Raw genomic sequence first — 22,063 nt, forward strand, 5'->3', positions numbered from 1 at the left:
TAATGTATAATTTTGTAAAAACATAAAAATAATTTAAATACATTTTGTGTCACGTAAATTAATTATTACGAACAACAAAACAATTTTAACATTTTGATGAAAAAAGCGAGAAACGTACGAATCCTCACCTTACAAATTTGTTGAATTTTAAAGAAGAAACAAAATTAAATTTCTCGTTTAATCGGTAAGTGATTTATTTCATTAAATTGTTAGAAATAATATAAAATTAATCTTCCTCTAAATTTCTATCGCTTAATGACACAGAGAATTAACAAGAAATTAATTTTTTAATTAAAAAAAAAACTAATGTTTTTTTTTTTTTTAAATATAGGTCAATTACTCTTAAATTTTATTCTTAAATTATGAAAATTTTTATTTTAAAAAAATACCTTAAATAAACACAACCATATTTCTGCGTATTAGATATAGTTTTAATTATAATGGAACAAATTGAAACAAATTATTCCATATTGGCAGAATTAATTTAATTAAGAAATAGGGTTTTATCCATGCAAATCCATGCATTAATATATTTAATTAATTAATAAATAGAGATTAAAATTAAAATTTAATAAATAAATAAATAAAAAAAGACCAAAAGTCGGCTACCGGCCAACTCATCCTTGCATATGAATCTCTTGCTTTTGAATCCAAAACTCTGTTGTTCCTATAAAAAACCCCACAAATCTTAAAGTACATTTCATGTTTTTGATTTCAATTCAGTTGGCCACCCACAACTCCATCAAAACTTTTCCTACTTCCTTCCTTTTTTTTTCCCCCTCAAACCTTTTAATTCCCATTAACATGTGTCGGGGATTGCTCGGTCGTCGTTGTCGTCTTCCCTTTCTCATCGCCATTGTCGTTTTTGAGTTTTTCTCGGCCTGCTCTAGCTCGTACGCTGACGTTGATCCTCCCCCTTTGATTAACCGTGGTGATGGGAAGGATCGTGATCACCAGCATTATGGGTACTCTTCCAAATTCTCGAGCATGTTGACAACGAGGTTGGAGAAAATGGCTTCGTCGCCCGTGGCGTCGTCGGAGATATTTAACGTGGATGATTATGGGGCAATGGGCGATGGAGAAGACGATAGCGAGGTGGGTTTTTTTTTTTTTTTTTTTTTTTTGTGAATGGGATTAATGAGTTTGAGTTAAAAGTAGTAGAAGTCGAAATGTTACGTATTTAATTATTCCAGGCGTTTAAAGAAGCTTGGAAGGAAGCTTGTTCGTCCACAAATGCCATCTTTTTGGTTCCTAATGATCGAACTTATCATCTTAAGCCAATCACATTTTCGGGCCCTTGTAACTCTCCTTTTGTATTTAAGGTACATTTTGAGTATTAATTTAATATCTAAATTTTGTTAATCTTACAATAATTTTAAAATATTATTAAGATGAATTATATTTCTTATAAATTGATTAAAGATTTCATTATTTATAAATAATTTTTTTATTAATAATGAATGAGACAAAATAACAGTTAATACCGAAAAAGAATTGAGTACAGGTCAATTAATATTGAATTATTAATTGAATTATTAATGGAGCTGGTTATTTTATTTATTTTTTTATTTTTTTTAGGAAGAAATTTCTATTTTCCTTTCTTATATGATTTATTTGAATTTACGTAATTATATTGAATTAAATTAATAATATTTCCTATTGTCCAAAAAGAAAACATTAAATTCTTTGTAATAATTCATCATAAATTCCTTTTGTATTTATTAATATATTTATTTAATATAGTTAACGGCTTTTTTTAAATTTCTTCAATTGCATTTCAACGCTCCATTTTATTACTATTATTATTATTAGCAATTTATATTTCGGTTTAACAAATATTTATTATTTAAATTTTGACTTTATCTTCTTTCATATAATATCACAATTATTTAGGAAACTGAAATATTCTGGTATTTTTGGAAAAATGAAAATTAAGTTTTTTTTAATTAATAATAATAATATTATTATTTTCTCTTAATAATTACTTTTTCCTTTTTTTTTTTAAATTGGAAGATTGAAGGGACAATAAAAGCCTCCCCACATATATCAGATTACGAGAAAGACAGAAGGCATTGGATTGTATTTGAAAATCTAGCAGAATTTACAGTGGAAGGTAAAGGCACCATTAATGGAAATGGAAGAAAATGGTGGTTAAATTCATGCAAAGTCAACAAAACCCTTGTGAGTTTCTCAATTTTACCTCAGTAAATTTTCAATCACAACTCATTTTGTGTGTTAATGGATTTCTTCTTCCTTTTCTCTTGTTCTTTCAGCCCTGCAAGGAAGCTCCAACAGTAAGGCTTATGTGGTTTTGAAACTTCGAAGAAATAAGTGTTAGATGGTTTATAAACAAAAGAATAATACTCTCTCCATTGGTATGAAACCTTTTGGGGAAGCCCAAAGCAAAGTTATGAGAGCTTATGCTCAAAGTGGACAATATCATACCATTGTGGAGAGTCGTGTTCTAACAATAAGAACATCCCCATTAACTTTGAAGCTAATTTCTCTCTCTCTCTCTAGGCTGTTACTTTCTATCAATGTACCAATCTGAGAGTGGAAGGGCTGAGGTTCAGAAATGCACAAAAGATGCATCTTTCCTTTCAGAAATGCAGCAATGTCAAAGCTCTAAATCTATGGATTTATGCACCAGGAAACAGCCCCAACACTGATGGCATTCATGTCACGGCCACACAAATCATTCTCATCCAAAACTGTCTTATAATGACTGGTAGGGTACTCCTATACCTAAAAGCTTCATAACTTTTAGTTCATAACTTTATCTTTGTATTCTTTTTTTCAAGGTGATGACTGTATTTCGATAGTAAGTGGGTCGAAAAATGTTCGAGCAAAGGGCATAACTTGTGGACCGGGCCATGGGATCAGGTTTCAATAATACAGCTCTACAACTTGGATAATTTGATTCATTGGGGTCTGTTTTATTGACTGTTTTCTTTTCTGTTTCTGGTTTGTTTTGCAGTATTGGAAGCTTGGGAGCTGGAAAATCAGAAGCTGAGGTTTCTAATGTGGTGGTTGATACAGCAAAGTTTACAGGAACATCAAATGGAGTGAGAATCAAAACTTGGCAGGTATACAAAGAAAACTTGTTTAGAACAGTAAATATGGCTTGTTTTGAGTTGAAAATTGAAGCTATATTTCACTTTGTTAAGACTCAAAAATCAGAAAATGATGGAAGTTTACTGGATGCAAAAGCAACAGTGTTTGTGCCTGCTGATTTTGACACCAGAACTTGACCTGCACATTACTTAATCCTCTACTTTTTGACCAACTCAAAACCTGTATGAGTATAGGTATCATGTGCTTTTCAAACCTACCAAACAATTCTCAGTTTTTTTTCACAAGTCAATGGCATTCAGGAGGGAGGGGGGAAGTTTGGTTTGCTTTCTCCCCTGCTAGTCAGCTAAGAATTGGGCTTTGAACAGATTTCAAACATAGTGAACCAGTAAGATGAACATATTATGGAAGTTTCTGCACAAGAGAAAGATAAACAGCAAAAGAAATCAATGGGCCATGCCTTGCTACTCTTTCTTTGATCTTCTTTATTTATTTCAGGTCTTGTTTTATTGGTTTTTTAACTTCTGCATCTTGTTTGCGTTGGTTCTTTAGGTTCAAGTTTGGTCTACAAACTTTGTGCAAAATAATTGTTTTCTTCTTTCATAAGAAGTCAAATAAATAACAAAATTGATAACTTGAAGACAATTTCAACTTAGAAAACACAACTTAAGAGTTAGATTTAATGTTTTGATTTGACTTGAACTATCTATCAAAGATCTCTTTAGTTCTAATCCAACAGTTTGGTGTACAGGGAGGCAAAGGGTATGCAGAAAACATAATATTCCAGAACATTGTGATGGACAATGTGACCAACCCAATAATCATAGATCAAAACTATTGTGATCAGAAAGAACCATGTACACAACAGGTAAACACTTCAAAAACCCAAATCAGCACAGCCTACAGCTTCAATATTCACGAAAATTTTCTGCTAAGCATTTTATCAAACACGTAACAGGCAGAAGCAGTACAAGTGAGTAATGTAATGTACCAGAACATCAGAGGCACAAGCGGTTCGGAAGTGGCTGTGAAATTCGATTGCAGCAAAAGCTTCCCATGTCAGGAGATTCTTCTACAAGACATCGATCTTGTCCACAGAGATAAAGCAGACGATAAACCCACCCAAGCCGAAGCTTCCTGTAAAAATGCCAGATTGAAGAATAGAGGAAGGGTTTCACCACAGTGCCCTGGACGACGATGAAGAAGAGACGACGGATCCAGTTTTGCAAATGCTTGATTGGGTCACTGTAAATTCAAATAATTTATACTTTTCATAAGCATTTGATGGAGCGATTCCACGTTGAATCTAGGGATTTGGATTAGTGGTTCGTTCCTTACTTTTTTTATTGGGATAGTCATACAGTGGGGTTACTTATAGCAATGGTTGAAAGATCTTTAGCCACAGACTGGTTGAATTAATCAGCAATAAATGAATAAAGCTGAAGCCATAGATTGATTAGTTTTTCGTTTTATTTTTTGTTATAGGTCAAGATTGGTTGTATTAATGAACAATAAATTGAATAAAGAAGCCATAGTTTGCCTTTCAAATGGTTTTTTTTTTTTTTTTTTGTAAAAAAAATTTCTATGGGAGAGGGAGACGAATTATTCTCTATAAGAGTTTGAAAATTTTTCATTAGCAAACGCGTCGTAAAACTATAAGGCTGACGATGATATGTAACGGGTAGTATGTTTTAAAATCGTAAAGCTAACAGCGATATGTAACAGGTCAAAGTGGACAATATCGATTAATGGTGAGTTTGAGCTATTACAAAGTCAGATATCAGGCAATGTGCTGGTGTGAAAACTTTTCATTAACAAACGCGTTTTAAAACTATAAGGCTGATGACGATATGTAACGAGTCGCACGTCTTAAAATCGTAAGGCTAATAGTGATATGTAACAAGTCAAAGCAGACAATATCTGCTAACGGTGAGTTTGAGCAGTTACAAATGATATTAGAGCCAGACACCTGACGGTGTGGCGGTGTGGAAACCTCTCATTAGCATACGAGTTTTAAAACTACAAGGTTGACGACGATATGTAATAGGACAACGCGGACAATATCTGCTAACGGTGGATTTTGACTCTTACAAATTGTACAAAAGCCAGACACCGGACAACATGTCAGCCGAGGACACTAGCCCCAAAGGATGGGTGGATTGAAATCCCACAATTGGAGAGGAGAACAAAACATTTTTTATAAAGATATGAAAACCTCTCCATAGTGCATTTTAAAACCATGAGACCTAAAACCATCAGACCGACAGTAATACGTAACAGGCCAAAGAAGACAATATCTAAGAACAATCAGTTTTAGCTGTTACGAGTCTTTTTCATTACAAAAGAACTACTCCATGCTTTTAGCATTGACTTGAACTCTTTTGTAACAGATATCAAAGAAGATACAGACAAACACACAGAAACAGAGAGAGACAGAGAGCATTCATTCAAGTTCTAGATGAAAGGATCCAAAATCTCATCCCTAGCATGATATTGTTAAAGATGACTTACAATAACAGAATACAATCCTATAAAGTCGCATAATTAATAGATGTGATGACTAAAACTTAGGGTAAATACACATCCATACTCTTACAACTATCAAGCCCCCATAGTACTTAACTAGTTTCCTACCATTATACATCGATATAATGTTCTAAAAGTATAATGTTCTAAAAGTGGGACGATAGATAAATACTGCAAGATTTATATTAGAGAAGGTCATTAGAAGCACTTCCGATGAACAATCGAAGGCCCATTTTCATCATAGTCTGCCTTGGTTATATGCTGATTTTGGGGGAAGACAACCTTGGCAAGTATAGCACCTCCAATCCATGCTGAATACAAGGACAAATTCTCTGGCATATATTCTGGAGCCTGCAAAAGGAATGAACGTTTCGAATAAGTAATTGTAGGAGTGAAAGCTTCATATAACTCGAGCATATAATTCGAAAAAGCAAGAGCAGCAAGTGCGAGCCCGTGTGGTTATGGGGGCGGGCACGAGCGGTCTGGTGGAAAAGAAGAGGTTCAGGATTGAATATGCTCGACTGTAAAGGTTCAGGAGCTGCGGTATGCCTTTCGTGTAGTTTGCTTGTCATTAATCCAGGCAAACAATCTCAAATTTGTTTCCTTCTATTTCGTCAGGGATTATATTACCTTCACAAGAGCAGGACGAACAGCAGATGAACAGAGACTTGCTTCTTTCTGAAATCTTTCTTCAAATCCTGCACAAGGTAACAAACTACCGACTGTAAGGTAATATACAGGAATAGCTTTCTTCAAGAATAAAACAAAACAAACACATAGCATGGACAGAGCTCAATGCCCTCCCAAAGTAATGGTAAATTGTAAACACAGTAGAAATATCAGCAACTCGGAATAATGACTAAAGAAGAGTTCACATCATCAATTTCATTAGCTTCATTCAGAAAGTTAGCAGGTATACCGTGCCGTTCACATAAATAATCATAAGGAGTAGTTTTGACACGACCCATCGCTACGTGGTAAATGGATCTGTTCCCTTTAAATGTTAACATAGAAAGCTCTACACTTGAAAAAAAATTCTTGAAAACAAAGGCCCTAGCTTCGAATACTAAACAGAAGTCCTGGGTTACTAGTTTTTACATTTAATATTTAAGAGAACTGAAAAGGTAAAACAATGTAACTCTAGAAAAGGGAGAAAAGGCTAATGTCAATTATTACCAGTCATTGAAGATGTGCCTCCGCATAGAACAGTGTTTTCCAGTAGCTGCCGGTGGTTATCGGAGGACACGGTTGAAATAGTCTGAACAAGCTGCTCGACAATTCCTTGCATGTCCAAACCCAAAATTTGTGGCCGGAATAGTGCCTCACCGACAGTATACCTCTCTTTTCCAATTGTTATTACCTAAAATCAATGGCCAAACGTTATATAGAGAGGACTAATTAATAGAGATCATAATTTGAAGACTTCACGTAGTTGAGGGGAAAATGCAATACAGAGGATAGAGGAAACTATAAGTCTATAAGGCAATTACGTGGAGTTGAAACCAGACAACAGATAGGCAAGATAATTAAAGCAATAAGTTTAAGTGGTTGATTGAGTGTTTCAAAATCATGTATGTACTCATTTCAAATGTCTGGTTATCATACGATCCAAGTATTCTTCATCTATAAGCTTCTTTTAAAAAGCAAAATAGACTTTACTTCCTTCTCTTGGGTTTAGGGGTTCCCCAACCCTAGACTTTTTTACTCAAAAGAAAAAAAAAAAGGACAAACACTTTAAAATCTTCCGCGAAATGATTATTCACAGACACTCAATCCAGACACGATTCACGACAGTAGAAGGCAATGAGGCAAAATATTAAATAGAAAACAATTAGTTGCAACCTAAGAAGCATAGACACTTTAGTTTGGTTAATGTGTCCATATCTGTCACTTGGACACATATGAAACATTTGTTAGCCCAATAAACATGTGTTTGATACTAGTTGTATAAAGTGAATATGAGTCCAACATTAGTCAGCGTATAAAACACTTGAACCTACTTTGTTAAACAAATAAACACATAAATAGAATGAAATACTATAAACACATAAACTAATAGACTTTGAATTTCCTTTCAGTATAAAAATGAAATAAATTCTAAAAAAAGTATATTTAATAAAGGTGTAATTGTCATGTTTGTGTCCAAGCTTTTACTAATAGACTTTGAATTTCCTTTCAGTATAAAAATGAAATAAATTCTAAAAAAAAGTATATTTAATAAAGGTGTAATTGTCATGTTTGTGTCCAAGCTTTTTTCAAAATGACATGTCATTGTGTCCATGTTGTGTCGTATCCTCGACTTGTTATTGCACATGTGCTTCTTAGGTTGCATTTTAATCATCAAAGGAGAAAGGAGACACAATGATTTGAAATACATGTACCGTTCCCCTATTCTTCTATAATATTTGCTAGAGTCGTCCATCTTCATGTTCCTCATTCATATCCAAGCAGTAAGTCATTTAATTATTAGGATTCCCATTATTAGAATTAACATGGTACTTGTGAGACTGAATGTGATGACTTGAGAAATTGGAACTTTGCAGAGTAAATCTGAAACATTTAGGAAAGAACGGTTAGTCCAAGCAACTCTCTAAGCATACACCCTCACGGCCTGATAAGCCAAGGCCTGGTTAGATATTTTACTTCATACGTCTTCACAAGATGCTGCGAGTAGAACCACCACATACACAAGCCTAATAAGCCTAAGCCTGCATAGAAATTTTACTTAATTTTTCTTAATAAGCTGTTGCCACTTGCAACTCAACTCAGCATATACACAGCCCCCTCTTTTGCTTTCTACCCCCAACTAAATCAGCTCAACAATCAGTTACTGTTAGCACATGCATAAAGACATACTTGGGTCTAGTAAAACAACAATTATTGAGATGTAAATCCAAATACAAACCTGCCCATCGGGAAGGGTGTGTGTTTCGAGCTGACATGAATCTCCAATTTTTGAATAAGCCAACTCGTCTTCAGCACAACAAGTATACAATTCTTTTATTTTCTCAACATCAGCTGTGCTGATATTCACCATTGGGTGAGATTTTCCAAGTTCTTGTGCAAGCAACCTTGTCAAATCAATGCCTCCAATTTCAAGTCTTCGTGACGCAATGTGATGAACAGCTCCTTCGATTACTGGTGCAATATCTGGTCATGAAGCCAAAAGGCAATATAGACAATAATTATGCTTCTTGTATTGAAAGCTTGAAATGGTTAAAGAAAAATATTAGAGATGATATTTTTAAACCACATCTTGGAACTTTCAAGTAAAGGTAAACGAAAGCTGTTTAGTGATATAAAAATTTGGAAGGGTGCCTTGTAAGAAATTATGTGTCTTTCTGAGGAAATAATAAGGAACAAGACAAGTCCAACATGATGAGCCAGTACAGGAGCCAAATTAACCTGAGAATCTGTTGCTAGGCTGAGAATTTAATCATAAAGCCACCTCATACCCTGTTCATCATTATACTCATGTGTCAAAATGACCACTGCCTCTAAATTTTTTTATTTGAACATGCTCACAGGACCTACCTTGTTTATTTAATGTAGCTATGAGTAACAGGTACAACATTGCATTTCCTATTTGCATGACTACAAAACATTATAACCAACCAACTAACCCAAACTAGGTAATGTTCGTAAGTTATAATTTTAAAAGATATTAATGCATGATCTCCATCTTTATATCCTTCTATCTAAGGAACAAGTTAATACCTTGCTTTGAATATTATATAAATAAATTCGAACATCCATTGGCAAAACTATTCATTTAAAAAAGCAAGGATATGAATTCCACAGAAGTTGATAAATATTTGACAAAAAATACAGGCCATAAGCTCTAGTAAGGATCTGTTCAGATGTGGGTCATGTACCTATTTTCCCATGTCCAATATCAACAGTGCATCCCGATATACGCCCTACAGCATAAAGTGACAATACAGCTTGTTCAGATGCATAAAATCCTGAGATGTTGAATGTCTCAAACATCAATTGCACCAACTGTTCTCTGATAGCCTGGAAAACAGAATGTCTCTCATTTTCCTTGAAGAGAAGAAAACATGCACACGTGTATGTATTTCTTTCGAGTACAGTATAACCCCAAGGGGAAGCAAGTATTTTTCTATCAATTGACGCTCTTTCTTCACCACCTTTGCATAGATGGTCCACATGTTCAAAATTACTCTTGCTATATGACGCATACTAATTGTGGCAGTTGGGTCCTCCATAACCAAAAGAATTCTAAGTGAACTACCATTAAAATTTAAAATTCTGAGAAAACTTGCGCTTTCAAGAGTAGAGAAGAGTCCAATGAAATTTGTTAGCCATGTTCAAGGGGGAGGTATTGTCTATTGTTGGCCTATATGGATCAATCACAGGCCTAGAGAGATGATCGTTTACCTCACACGAAAATAGAAGCCTTTGGAGGATTTGAATAGACAATAAATACATAACAAAATTAGGTTATAACTACGAATGGTATCATCTCGCATCTAACACTACCTTTAGAAAAATCACTTATTCAAATCAGCGGAAAATATATAGTAATGATGCAAAGAATTGGTAGAAAGCTGAAGCCACTGATTCTTAATGAAAAGAATACCATTATTTGCTTTTGAGTAATAAATAGTGAAATTAACTGAGACCGACCTTGGGGGTAGAAAGTGGATCTGTAAACAATATCTGTCCTTCATTGCCAATTTCCCATCCAAGTCCAGTATATAAAACATGGTGCAACAAATCCTCCATAGCATCCCAATCCTTAATGAACCCCCGGACAACCGGATCAACAGTCACGTCCTCAAATTGTGAATTCTCAGTTACTGATCCATCCTCAGGCATTCGTTTCATGTGGGTAGGAATTATCTGAGACATGTGGAGAGAAATTAAGAAGAATTAAGAGAAAAATCCCCAACTAAAAACCGTTTTCCAATTAAAAAGAAAAAATCATTTCCAATGTAAAGTAGTATGAAACTCTATGTTTACAACCCTCAGCTTACGACTTCCCTAACCTAACCAAGAACCAAGGAGTACTCAGCTTCAATTCAGAACAACCTTCTCACACCATTCCGCTAGTCTCTTGAAGAAAAAGAAAAAGCCCTTTGCAAATGGTTTCTCAGGGAAATAGCTATTAATTTAAACACTTTTCAATAATCGTCGACAATTGAAATGCAGAATTTGCATTCAACTGTTCGCAGCGGTGGAATACAAATCCAGGCAGATAGAAAAGAAAAAAAGAAAAAAAAGAAAAGCAGTTGAAGCAAAATACCATAGAGGGAGCCTGATCCGGTATGGCAGGTCCGGCTTTGAGAAGCTTGGAGCCAGGGTCGACCACGGCGGCTTCCATTTGCTTCTTCCTTCTCTTCTTCAGATGAAATCAGATCTTTTCCTTCAACTCGCTACAAGAAAAGCTTCGAGATGCGGCACAGCCTCCGCCGGAAAGCCGAATTTCAATTCTCCACACTCATCTCGCGGTCGAAAGTTTCTTATGTTTTGCGTTGCGCGGTTTAATTCATTTTCTCTCCCTATTTTCAAATTATATTGGAATTATCGTTTAATAAATTTCCAATATTTTCTCATTTTCATTTAAAAGAAAAAAAAAAAACAACAACAACAACAACAAATTTCCATATAACCCAAAGTATATTTTAATTTTTCCAACATTATTAAATTAATAAAAATACATCAACTTTCAACTTTTATCTCAAAAATAACTTTTTTATAAAAAAAAATCTCAAAAACACCCAAAAAAAAATCAATGAATAAAAAAAAAAGCCCTTTACCGAGGAAATGGAGGATTCGGTATAGCGGCTCACGTTCGGTTGCGCTGCGTTCCACTTATTGAATAGGGTTTTATAGTCGGTCTGCAATCCCTGGATGAAAAAAGTTCAATTTTGAAAATACTCTTAAAACTTTTAAAAATATGCTTAAACTTTCTAAAATTTCAATAATATTTTTTAAAAGAAATTAAAGACTTAAAAAATATCACTAAATTTTTTTAAAAACTTAAAAAATACCACCCAAAAAAAAACTATTTCTTATTAAAAATTAACAAAGAAATTAGGAAAAAATAAGCAAATCGAGTTAAAATACTTGGGGGCTAAAAAAGATTTATTTACAAATACACACAATCCCACATCCACCATATAAGAAATATACCAGAAATTAATCATATAAGACTCCAGATGACTGTATTATTGTTGCAGTAATCCCGCAGATTTTCACCATCACCAATTACAGGGTCGCTCATGATGGTATAGTAGTTCATATCAACCGATATAGGGCCATTTGTTGAGCTAGCATTCTCCTGACCTTCTTCCTCAACCAAAATGAGATCACGTTGCTCGCCATTGGGAGTAACATCGTCACGTTCCTTTGGATTACGAGCTCTATAACTCGATTCGGCCATGTCCCCCAGAAGGTCTTTGAGGGTATTGTCAGAACATGAATCTGCAATGGAGGTGAAGCTTACATCCAGGATTGGAATCTCGAAGTTCACAATGGACGTGTCACGAGAAAATCCGAGAACGTCGTGTACTATGTCTATGTCGCAGCTTCCTTTTGTATCGGTGTTGGCATTGGTTCTATCTGCGTCGTTTTCGGGTTGATGATGAAGAGTGTGGATGGGAATCCTCTTCTCTGAAAGACAATCTTCACTTGTTTCATCAATAACTTCCACATTTCCAAGTTCCTCCATTTGTTCATCTAAAGCAACTCCGAGACCACCATCGGCGCTCTCATACTTGCGTTCCCGGCTCATGAGAACTGGTTTGTCGTCTCCATCAGCAATTTTGGAATAATAATCATGCCGGGAAGGGCTCGAATTCCTGCAATTGGTAGAAGACAGAGAGGGTGAAGCAGAATTTGCTGTGCATTGTGTGTTATCCATTTCTTCGGAACAGCTTATATGATCTATTCTAGTTTCAGACAGGTCCCATGACAAAGATTTCTTGTGATTGTTTCCATCTTCATTTGAAAGGTCTGGAGATCTAACAGTTGCAGTTTTTGAATGTTCTGGAATGCTGATTGAAGACGATGATAACGTGAACTGAGCGAGAGCAGATGCTAATACATCATCGATTGATGGCTTTGGTTTACTCTTTGACGAATCCACCGCAACCTCCAGGGTTCGATTCTCTTGGCTGTCATCATTTTCATTTGAAAACTCAGCAGCAGCAATCACAACATTCCCCTGATCATAATCATCAACGTTTGAAAACTCAGGAGCAGTTACCACAAGACTTGGACGCAACAGTGACGAACCCCCTGAGCTGGATACATCAAGTGCAATGGGTGATGTACCTGAACGTAGTTCCTTTTGATCCGGTCCACAACTGGGATGATCGTTTCCACTGTTATAGAACGAGTTAGAAGCTGACTCGATAGCAGAAAAGCTCGGAGCAGACATTCTGTAGCAAGATGGCCATTCTGAACCATGTGACGTCTTAGTTACAACATCAAGTTGCTGCTCAACCTGCTTAAGCCTCCCTTCAATGCTGTTAATGGGTTTTAGCATATTTTCTTCAAACCTTAAAAAACAATTCTCTATTCTGTCCATTCGAGAAACAAGCTGACCCAAAACGTTTTCAATACGACGAAGTGGTTCATCGTGCATTCTCTCTGTAACAGGAACTTGTAGATGCACCTCTGGCTGACGTACAGATCTGTCACACTCTTTTTCTTCATGAAATTTCACTTCTTCATCAACGGTTACACAACATTTTCCTTCCTGCTCAAGTCCAGTTACACTATCAGTTGAATCGAGAGCATTTGACCCAATCTTGGCTAATATATGAATTCCCTCCTCATTAGAATTACGGCTACCATTGCTCTTACTACTTTCAGTAGTTTTAGATAACTGCAGAAGGGTTGGGACAAGCATGGACATCAAAGAACTTTGAGAACTTTGAGCTGAGTTCTTCAGTGGGCTCTCTTCCTCTAAATCAACGGGATTGGCAAACACATAGATTTCATCTACAAATACAATACTTTTATTCTGAAGTGAAAGAAGACGGATTGTAAGAGACGTGCAAGGATTTGCATCCGTTATTTCTGCTGTAGCCTCATAAAAGTCCTGGGAAAAAATGCTTCATCAATAAAGAATTCATACAAACAAATTTAGAAGTTTATATATCTTGACCTTTTCCTACTACTTTGCAATTTAAATTTAAACCTTCCTTCCTTTCCTTGGTAGAATTCATCCATGTACACAATTAGTTTCCAGCAATGTGAACATTAATAAATGGAATGCAACTAAAAAGAAACACGTATCAAATATCACCAAGCATTGACATTTTATGTCCAATGGTAACATCATGCAAGATCCCACATCGGTTGGGGAGGAGAACGAACCACCCTTTATAAGAGTGTGAAAACCTCACCTTAACAGACACATTTTAAAAACCTTGAGGGTAAGCCTAAAAGGGAAATCTCAAAGAGGACAATATCTGCTAGCGGTGGGCTTGAGCGTTACACATCCCTTACAAGATTTAGGGGACTCAACACATCTAGGAGCTAATGGCACATTCTTAAATAAACACTTTGGTCATCTACGTTACTATCTTCAAATAAAATATTCCAATTCAACAACCATGAATTAGTCAGTAATCAGTGGGAAAATGTTGCAAGGTCAACTATTGTCAATTGAGATTAATCCAAGTACGCACCAGTTAACCTTACATTTCAGATCGATCGCTTATTAAAATGGTTGGAAAACTAAGATCTGGGAACCTTAAGGAGAGAACGCCATTGCATAATGAGAATCCAAATAACATATGGAAAGGATAGAATGAGCTTTTTGTCAATGAAATATAAGTGAGATCAATGTAACACACCTGCTTAATCATCCTCAATGAGTCTCCACCAGACGTGGTTATAGAAGAATTGTTTTTACAATCGAGGGCTGGGCCATCGGGAGCTTTAACTTCAACCCAGTCATCTTCATTCGTGTTCGAGTTACAGCCACGTTGTGAATTGGCTTCAGTCACAACTCCATTAGACCCATTTCTACATGCAGACTCATCATCAAAACCATTTGTGTGAAGCACTTCTTCGTCTCTCAAAGCAGCACCACAACGGACAGTACACAAATATTCATTTTCATTTTGAGAAGAGGTAACGCAGTACATCTCATAGACTCGAGCGGTGCTTCTAACATAAACCTGCCGGATCTCGTGCTTTTCCGCAAAACGAACTGCAAACCATGATCTTTAGTTACCCCTTCAAGAGGCATCACTGAAAATCTGAAATGCTCAATGTGGCCAACTCAATTTTTAATTAAAATATGGGAGCAAACAAGCTGGAAAAAAACTGACAAGTGACTCGATAAACAATAAATTGCCAAGTTCATCCAACTGCCAGTAACCGGAAACTGTTATACCATGAAAAGGATCACTATTCCGGTCTTTGATAACTAAATCAAATCAGATAGCTTTAAGCCACCACTAATCTTGACTTATAATCACCAATTCTATACTTAGTCTTACAGCCCTAAGATTGTCGTTGATAGTCACTTTCTTGCAAAAATAAAACAGAAGGTGAAACAACCTACATAAATGAATGAAAAACCTATCGTTTCTTAATGCAATTTTCGTAGTATCATTCTATGATCCTAATTTTTTCGAGAAACCTCCGCGGAACTCAAACACTTGAAACCACTCAAAACACAATATCAAACCAAACAATCAGATGAGAGAGGGGACTTCAGAACTCACGAGTGATCTCGCATGGACCAGACTCCAGTGAGGGACGGCACAGAACAAGAGGCGACTTGGGGCCAAATTCGACCGTCTCCTCCTCGTCGATCGGAGAGTAGAACGATTCATAGACGACTGTATTCTCCAAACAGCCACCGGCGACCGTCCAGTTTGCGTCGGGGCTCCATGAAGGACTGCAACTAACATCGCCGTCGTTCTGTGAACCCATGGCGGCAAATTTTTCCGATGGTATGAAGAGAGAATCTCAGAGAGCAACAAGAGAGGAGTTCAGATTTGGGTTCGTATTTCTCAAGCAAACTGATTTATTTATTTTTATCTTAAATTATACGTTTTATATTTTAGTTAGTTTATCGTTGATTTTCTAAAAATGTCTCTGTTTCTTTTATTTCATAAAAGTTATTATTATTTAAATTTTGTTAAAAAAAATATGAATTAAAATTAGAAAATTACCATTACAAAATTAAAAAAAATAAATTTCCAGTATATTTCCAAAATTTAGAGAGGTGAAATAACCAATATTAACTATAAAAAATAATAATAATAATAAATTAACTGGAATTATCCAAATTAAATTTTAAATTTTAAAATTAAAATATAATATAAAAATGGTAACTATAAAATATTTGTGACTTTTTAAAAAAATAATATATTTATGAACTATCTCTTTAATATAATATAAATAACAAAAAATAATATCAACTTGAGTATAGTTCAATTGGTTAAAGATGTTAGTAAGTTATAGAAGAGGTCAGAGGTTCGAATCTCTAATTCATAAAAGACAGAGATTTGAATCTATGATCTTTTAATAGTTTACTAATATCGTAATTAATTGAGCTATGCTCATGTTGACATTTTAAAATTTTAGATAAAATGTGTCTCTCTAGATCGTCCCCATTTTCACGATCGATCGATCAACAACTACTACTAGGTCGTTTCACTGAACAAGAGTCCGTCCATTCATTCCCTATTCTATCACAATGGTATCCTAAAACTTAAACTTAAGCTTTATAATCTTAGCAAAATGACAGAGAGCTTAAAAACAACAACTACAAGGGAGAACCGATTCGAAGAGACTGCCTACCCAGCCAGGATCGGCCTCCATGAAATGCTCGAGTTCGCTCTCTCCTTCGAGTCCTCGAAAGAATCGTCTCCATACCCATACACGCTGCATATACACTGGGAAAGAAAACCCCAACATGGTAGGTATAATTAAGGGGGACAGACAGGTTTCACCTTCATGATTTCGACCTCTTTTGCTTAAGAGGAACGAGGCGAATTCCTTGCTTCCCGAGTTCCAATGTTTTTACTCTATCATCATCGAGGGTGACCGATAACGTCGACGTACCATCGATCATGTCACAAACCACTCCTTTCTGCCTGAACATCATATCAAATGTAATATAACAAATTAGTGATCAAGGCCAACAGATCGCTCGGGATTTGGTTCGGGTTTTCGAGCATATCAGAAAAATAAAACTCACCATGACTTGTCTGTTGGGTGTTGAACTTCAACCCTCTTTCCTATTGCATCTTTACCCAATTTTTTGAGAATCCAATTAGCGTCCATGATCTCATCCAATAAATTATCTTGATGAGACCGAGCCAAGTCTTCGACTTCGTTGAACGATATTTTCTCCATTAAGGGCGATGGTCTTTTTCGTTTCGACCGTTGCCCTTTGACAGAACTTTTTTCTTCCTCGTGACAAGAAATTTGATTTTCGAGGGGAGGTTTCTTAAATTTGAACTTCAACAAAGGTTTCGAGTCCCTGGGCAAAGACGACTGTGGTAAAGCTGTCTGACCATTATCGTCGTGTCCATCGTTGCATATATGGGATCCACTCTCGAGTTGTTTCCCTGGAGGTACCTTCTCTTCTTTTACCGTGGAAACGTCAGAACGAACTGCAGGTGTGTTTCCTTCCACGTTTCTCTTACGAGAAAATACGCGAGTGCCATTCGGAGGACCAAGTTCAGAGCCACTAGTGTTTCCTCTGCCAAACGCAGAATTCGTGTCCGAACATCCAAATCTAACTTTTCCGAAGCTAGGAAGGCTCTTCTCTGTTTCCCCAGCTTTCGGCCGTGTTGATTGGCTCGAGTTATCGACTTTGTCTCCTATACATAGAAGAGAAATACAAATTAGATCTTGAATACTAGAATCTAAAACAAGAAAACCATACCATTTGAGGACACCAAATCTTGTTCTCTTTGGCAACTTGAAGCATCAAACTTCGGGGAACTCGCAACGTTAATTTTCCGTGCGCCTAAGTTTATTACTAGCTTCTTTCCTTTAGCCGTCTTCGACTTACTCGCATATTTTCCTGAATCTTCTCCAGTATCGACACCGTCACCCTTCCTCGCCTTGATTTGAACGACTTTTGAGGTCCTTTCTTCATCACTTACCATCACCTCCTCCACAAACTTGTGTTTTAACACCCCTGGTTGATTAATCGAGCACATCCCTTCATTGTGGCTAACACTCCCAGCAACCGGAGACGAATACGAGTCAGGTCCTTCATTATTTTCAGGTTGCAAACCACCAGTCTTCTCATTGCGCCCTTCCAGACTCTGATCTAGTTCAGATGCATTAGCCAAAGGAATCCGAGAAGCTTTTTCTTTCGCATATTTTTTATTCGATGATTTTTTCCCATAATCCTTGCTCTTTTTGGGCGTTTTGTCAACTAACCCCTTCAGAGATAGTTTGAATGAACGTCCAAACTCGTTCTTACTAACCGCAGGACCGTTTTCTTCGTCGTCTGAATAAGGTGAAATGGAAAATATTTCTTCTTGAGTGGGTAATCCAGCAGCAGCCCTCAAGCTAACAATTAGATCACGATCCGCTTCATCCTTTCTTCTCCAAATCTCTTGAACGGCGTCATCAAGATTCTTTACCTGAAAAAAAAAAAAAAAAAAAAAAAAAAAAAAAAAAAAAAAATTGAAGGGCCTCAAGAACAATTTAAATCAAAACCGTAAGTGTCTACACCGGGTGGGGGGCGGGGAAGAAGGTTGGCGTTAAGAAAACCTGATAACATTCTCCACGACACGCCGTGCATTTGTACTGGAGATTCCCATCTATTTGAAACTGTAAATATTTTTCATCACTGTAAAAGATTTAAAAGAACTGATCTTAGCAAGTGCAAAGACAAGTGTAGTTCTCGTACGTCAAAGCTAAAAAAATCGGTATCATATATTGAAACAGGAAATTGAATCGGTATCATATATTGAAACAGGAAATCGAATCGGTATTATATATGAAGAAATCAAAGCATAACATCAAAAGAGAACAATTCTAGACAACCTTCACAATGACACCATCTGTAAGGTAGGCTATCACAGTGGAGCCAATGGAAGCAGCAATGGTATAAAACTGATGTGCAATCCATAAGTTTACAACAGCAACTACCAATATAAATAATTAGGCTTATCCATCATTTCGGTGTCAAACGTGGAACTAAAACGTAACAAAAGATTAGCTCCATACGTTTGTCCACGCATTCATGAGTCAGTCGAGCAAGAATTTCGAAAATAAAACGCCATGACATGGATAGCAGCAAATATATAGATCATTCATGAGTAAGAACCAGGTAGTGAAAAACCTGATACTATCACAATGGCAGTGCACCCAGCGCTGGCAAACGTCACAGCAAACCATCGGAGTAGATTCGGAATCTCTATAAACCTAAAAGAACACACGAGTTCACCCACTATTTCGATACCCACAAGCAACTTAAAATCCGAAAATATTGTGTTGATGTAAAATTTATTACCTTCAAACACACAGGGCAGTAGTTCCCCTTTACAAATAATCTACCACATGCATCACAAAATGTATATCCCAGAAACCACCTGCATTACAACGGCAAGCATAAGATTTTTTCGTCTTCAACAGTTCAACTCATGAAAATTCGAAAGAAACGGATTTTTTCTTGTCTTCAACGGTTCAACCCGTGGAAATAAACACATGGCATTGCATGATGCACATAAATTTGAAGAATATTACTAATAAGTAGTAAGGGGGAAAGTAGTAATTGAAAGCAATGGAAGACAGCATTTTACGTTATCACTAGCATATCTTCAGCTAATGCAAGTCTTCGCACATTCGAGACGGTGTCTTACAAAATAAAACATCAAATCTACCACCCGAACAAAAAGTAAGAACAACAGACGATGAGGTGAACATGACGAAGTAGGGTCTTTTTCAATGATACAAATTGAGAAACTAAAACAAGAGTGCAGACGATCCAAGAGAATAAACCGCATACCTCACACTTTGGCCGTTTCCTGGAACATTAGACTCACAGCTGTGGCATCTCGTATGCTTTGGACACAAATAAGGTCCAGAACTAACGTTCTACCAGATTCAATCACACGCATCAGTATTAAGGACGTTACTTGACTGGAATACAAAACTCGAGCGAAAAAACACTCCCTACCTTGTGAGGAGGATGCTGGCAGTAACAATGGTAAGCACCATCACATCTTTTGCAGAACATAAATTTATTTGGATCGCCAGTTCTTCTGCATACCTGAGTACACGGACGTATTGAAAAATTTATCAAAATCACGACAAGGTGCTCTTATCTCTAGAAGAACCAAGGAAAACACTAAGTCTTTAAACGATGAAAATCATTCACGTCAGCATTAACCTCGGTATCAAGGGTATATAATGAGACCATCAGGGCGATTAAATAAAAATGCATTGTCTTCGAGATCGAGGTAACTAATAAATTAGTGAGGCTGCTGATAAAGAGCGAAAATATAGTAATGCTGCATATTCCTTATTACCTCGCACGCTCGGCAGGAAGGGCAAGTCCACGAACTCCAGTGAAATAGATCTGCCAACACGCACATAGCAAACATTAAAGATAATTCTCGTCTAAAAATAAACTTGTGACCACGCCTTACCCCTATGTTGAGCCCAGGATTTCAAGCAGCTGCGATGGTACTTTTTGCCACAAGTTTTGCACGAAAGCATCCTCCGTGTTCTCTCACTAGATTCATTTTCACCAACAAAACATATTCTACACATTACATTCACATTCGACTGCCCCTGCTCTTCCCCCACGAGACTACCGGAGGCATCCTGTTCAAGGAGAAAAAAACACGATTATAACTACAGCAGACAGGGCGCTTTAAAAATGTCTCGTAAATGACATTCCGAACTGAAGGAGAACCTGAGGGAGTTCGGGCATGAGAAGCAGCCCTCACAGCACAGGTCATTCACTGATCTAGTAAATACCTAATAACTAATATACTTGCCATCAGCAGCTGCATTAATCCTAAGTAAATTTTTTGTATTTTCAATAGATTTCTCACTAAATCCCAACATCTATCCGGAGCATGTTCAAGTATTCAAAAGGACCAAAGGGCTAATGACTTACCATAAGTGCTGGCTAATCAGCAAAGATCAAGCTAGCTAAATTCAGCATCAAAACAACAGGAAAAACAAATCCCTACACTAAGCTTCTACTCCACAACAATTTTTACAACAAGAACATAATCAATTAACCAAGAACACAGAGTCAAATCTTCAACATGGTAAAGAAAACAATCCAAACTAAAACCCTCACCACTAAACTCCCAGATTCAAACCGCCTGGCATAGTCCTCAGCAGCAATCATAGCAGCAGCAGCCTTACGCTGAAGCGCAATACGCTTAGTCTGAGCCGACATCGCCGCCGCCATTTCATCGACCGCATCAGCTCCACTAATAAACGCCTCACCAACAACCCCAACAGGCTGCACTGGTGGGGGAGGCGGCGCAACCTTCGGAACCCAGACCTGAACCGTCGCTCCCTTTCCATCTCTAACCCTAATTCCCCAAGGATCGTTGAGAAACTCCTCCACCTTACGCACCCCATCAAGAAACTCATTCTTAACTCTCCCATTCTGCAAACCCGGCTCAAATCCTAGCGCACAGAAGCAAATCCTTCGACTACACAACACAGAAAAACAAACCCATGTGAGGTTTCGAAGCTAAAAACAAACGAGATGGGTAGTTGAGAGAAAGAAAGGCCAAACGGCAACGAAAGAGAGAACACCCAAAAGAAAGAGAGAAGAAAAATGGGATTAGAAGAAAGAAAAAAAATGAAAAAAAAAAAAAAAAAAAAAAAAAAAAAAAAAAAAGAGGGGAAGTGTGTATACCATGTAATTGGACAAGCTACGTGAAATGCCATATTTGCGAGAGATTTAGAGATTTTGAATTTTTGATTGTGCGTTAGGGATCTCTCCCTCCCTCTCTCTCTCCCTCTAAAATTTTAATCATCCAAAAATATATATAAAATCGATTTAAAAAAAAATGAAAATTTTATAAATATTAGGACTGATTGAGGGGAGAGCGTTGAGAATCGAAGAGGAGGAAGGGCGGGGCAGAGGTCTTGAGGGGAAGTAAAATTTTTCGCTCTGTTTCAAAGAAAGACCGTATTTTTATTTTGTCTAAATGCCCTAATTTTTTCTTGTCAAATTAGGTCAATTTATTCTCGGTTTGACGAAAATGCCCCTCAGTTCAACTCAAATTTTCAAAAGTCACCCTGGATCTTCCCTTCCCTCTCAACCTTCTCATAGATGGTAACATCAAGCTTGAGCTTTTGTCCAATGTGATTTAATGAGTTTCGTACTGATTTAAATCAAATTATTTTTTTCAAAATATATTTCACGGGTAAAAAATTTCCGCTATCACTGTTGATCTTATAAAAGGTAACTTCAATAATTTTGTATTAAAATTTGTGTGTTGTTCGAAATTAAGGGTATTTTTGT

The 22,063-nt window shown here is 36.6% G+C and overlaps 4 protein-coding genes and 1 long non-coding RNA gene across 7 annotated transcripts; 1 reads left to right on the plus strand and 4 right to left on the minus strand.

The window, feature by feature from the left end:
- Nucleotides 1–723: 723 nt before the first annotated feature.
- LOC111806557 (polygalacturonase QRT2) lies at nt 724–4,273 on the plus strand. 2 transcript variants are annotated; one of them, XM_087128771.1, is made up of 9 exons: nt 724–1,095; nt 1,194–1,322; nt 2,014–2,181; nt 2,274–2,294; nt 2,521–2,728; nt 2,802–2,883; nt 2,978–3,086; nt 3,824–3,940; nt 4,031–4,273. In XM_087128771.1, the coding sequence occupies exons 1-9, from the start codon at nt 805–807 to the stop codon at nt 4,271–4,273; spliced, it is 1,368 nt and encodes a 455-aa protein (XP_086984897.1). In that variant the 5' UTR covers nt 724–804. The 2 variants fall into 2 exon arrangements, 1 of the variants encoding a protein (XP_086984897.1); XR_015423067.1 differs by lacking the exon at nt 4,031–4,273 and having other exon boundaries at nt 2,978–3,570.
- Nucleotides 2,052–4,204, minus strand: LOC147790023 (uncharacterized). Its single transcript, XR_015423068.1, has 2 exons — nt 4,064–4,204; nt 2,052–2,275 (listed from the first exon to the last, which is right to left on the minus strand). It is a non-coding gene; the product is annotated as an uncharacterized LOC147790023 (long non-coding RNA).
- Nucleotides 4,274–5,483: 1,210 nt separating the features above from the next.
- Nucleotides 5,484–11,119, minus strand: LOC111807658 (actin-related protein 7). The gene is made up of 7 exons (XM_023693470.2): nt 10,868–11,119; nt 10,249–10,464; nt 9,474–9,615; nt 8,504–8,748; nt 6,775–6,958; nt 6,229–6,296; nt 5,484–5,949 (listed from the first exon to the last, which is right to left on the minus strand). The coding sequence occupies exons 1-7, from the start codon at nt 10,943–10,945 to the stop codon at nt 5,797–5,799; spliced, it is 1,086 nt and encodes a 361-aa protein (XP_023549238.1). The 5' UTR covers nt 10,946–11,119; the 3' UTR covers nt 5,484–5,796.
- A 539-nt stretch (nt 11,120–11,658) lies between these two features.
- LOC111807674 (uncharacterized) lies at nt 11,659–15,612 on the minus strand. 2 transcript variants are annotated; one of them, XM_023693497.2, is made up of 3 exons: nt 15,312–15,612; nt 14,433–14,791; nt 11,659–13,672 (listed from the first exon to the last, which is right to left on the minus strand). In XM_023693497.2, the coding sequence occupies exons 1-3, from the start codon at nt 15,520–15,522 to the stop codon at nt 11,768–11,770; spliced, it is 2,475 nt and encodes an 824-aa protein (XP_023549265.2). In that variant the 5' UTR covers nt 15,523–15,612; the 3' UTR covers nt 11,659–11,767. The 2 variants fall into 2 exon arrangements, with proteins under 2 accessions (XP_023549265.2, XP_023549266.2); XM_023693498.2 differs by having other exon boundaries at nt 14,433–14,840; nt 15,312–15,452.
- A 524-nt stretch (nt 15,613–16,136) lies between these two features.
- Nucleotides 16,137–21,710, minus strand: LOC111807748 (uncharacterized). Its single transcript, XM_087129382.1, has 12 exons — nt 21,452–21,710; nt 20,879–21,242; nt 20,214–20,391; nt 20,094–20,143; nt 19,742–19,834; nt 19,571–19,659; nt 19,076–19,154; nt 18,905–18,987; nt 18,331–18,409; nt 17,489–18,200; nt 16,796–17,423; nt 16,137–16,691 (listed from the first exon to the last, which is right to left on the minus strand). Exons 1-12 carry the CDS (start codon nt 21,481–21,483, stop codon nt 16,550–16,552), a joined length of 2,529 nt encoding a protein of 842 aa, XP_086985508.1. The 5' UTR covers nt 21,484–21,710; the 3' UTR covers nt 16,137–16,549.
- Nucleotides 21,711–22,063: the final 353 nt, after the last annotated feature.

Source organism: Cucurbita pepo, chromosome 12 (assembly GCF_057944985.1).
Source record: "Cucurbita pepo subsp. pepo isolate OVF chromosome 12, ASM5794498v1, whole genome shotgun sequence".
NCBI lineage: Eukaryota > Viridiplantae > Streptophyta > Magnoliopsida > Cucurbitales > Cucurbitaceae > Cucurbita > Cucurbita pepo.

Excerpts from the sequence above, each read along its gene's own strand:
- LOC111807658 (XM_023693470.2), bottom strand. The coding sequence starts at position 10,945 with ATGGAAGCCGCCGTGGTCGACCCTGGCTCCAAGCTTCTCAAAGCCGGA. Across the intron at positions 10,465-10,867 it reads CGGATCAGGCTCCCTCTATG|ATAATTCCTACCCACATGAA; the intron begins GTATTTTGCTTC and ends CACATGTCTCAG. Across the intron at positions 8,749-9,473 it reads TATTGGACATGGGAAAATAG|ATATTGCACCAGTAATCGAA; the intron begins GTACATGACCCA and ends CTTCATGACCAG.
- LOC111807674 (XM_023693497.2), bottom strand. The coding sequence starts at position 15,522 with ATGGGTTCACAGAACGACGGCGATGTTAGTTGCAGTCCTTCATGGAGC. Across the intron at positions 14,792-15,311 it reads TGGTCCATGCGAGATCACTC|TTCGTTTTGCGGAAAAGCAC; the intron begins GTGAGTTCTGAA and ends CATGGTTTGCAG. Across the intron at positions 13,673-14,432 it reads CATTGAGGATGATTAAGCAG|GACTTTTATGAGGCTACAGC; the intron begins GTGTGTTACATT and ends ATTTTTTCCCAG.
- LOC111807748 (XM_087129382.1), bottom strand. The coding sequence starts at position 21,483 with ATGGCATTTCACGTAGCTTGTCCAATTACATG. Across the intron at positions 20,144-20,213 it reads ATCCTGGGCTCAACATAGGG|ATCTATTTCACTGGAGTTCG; the intron begins GTAAGGCGTGGT and ends GCGTGTTGGCAG. Across the intron at positions 19,835-20,093 it reads CTTCCTGCCGAGCGTGCGAG|GTATGCAGAAGAACTGGCGA; the intron begins GTAATAAGGAAT and ends CCGTGTACTCAG.
- LOC111806557 (XM_087128771.1), top strand. The coding sequence starts at position 805 with ATGTGTCGGGGATTGCTCGGTCGTCGTTGTCGTCTTCCCTTTCTCATC. Across the intron at positions 1,096-1,193 it reads ATGGAGAAGACGATAGCGAG|GCGTTTAAAGAAGCTTGGAA; the intron begins GTGGGTTTTTTT and ends TAATTATTCCAG. Across the intron at positions 3,941-4,030 it reads AAGAACCATGTACACAACAG|GCAGAAGCAGTACAAGTGAG; the intron begins GTAAACACTTCA and ends AACACGTAACAG.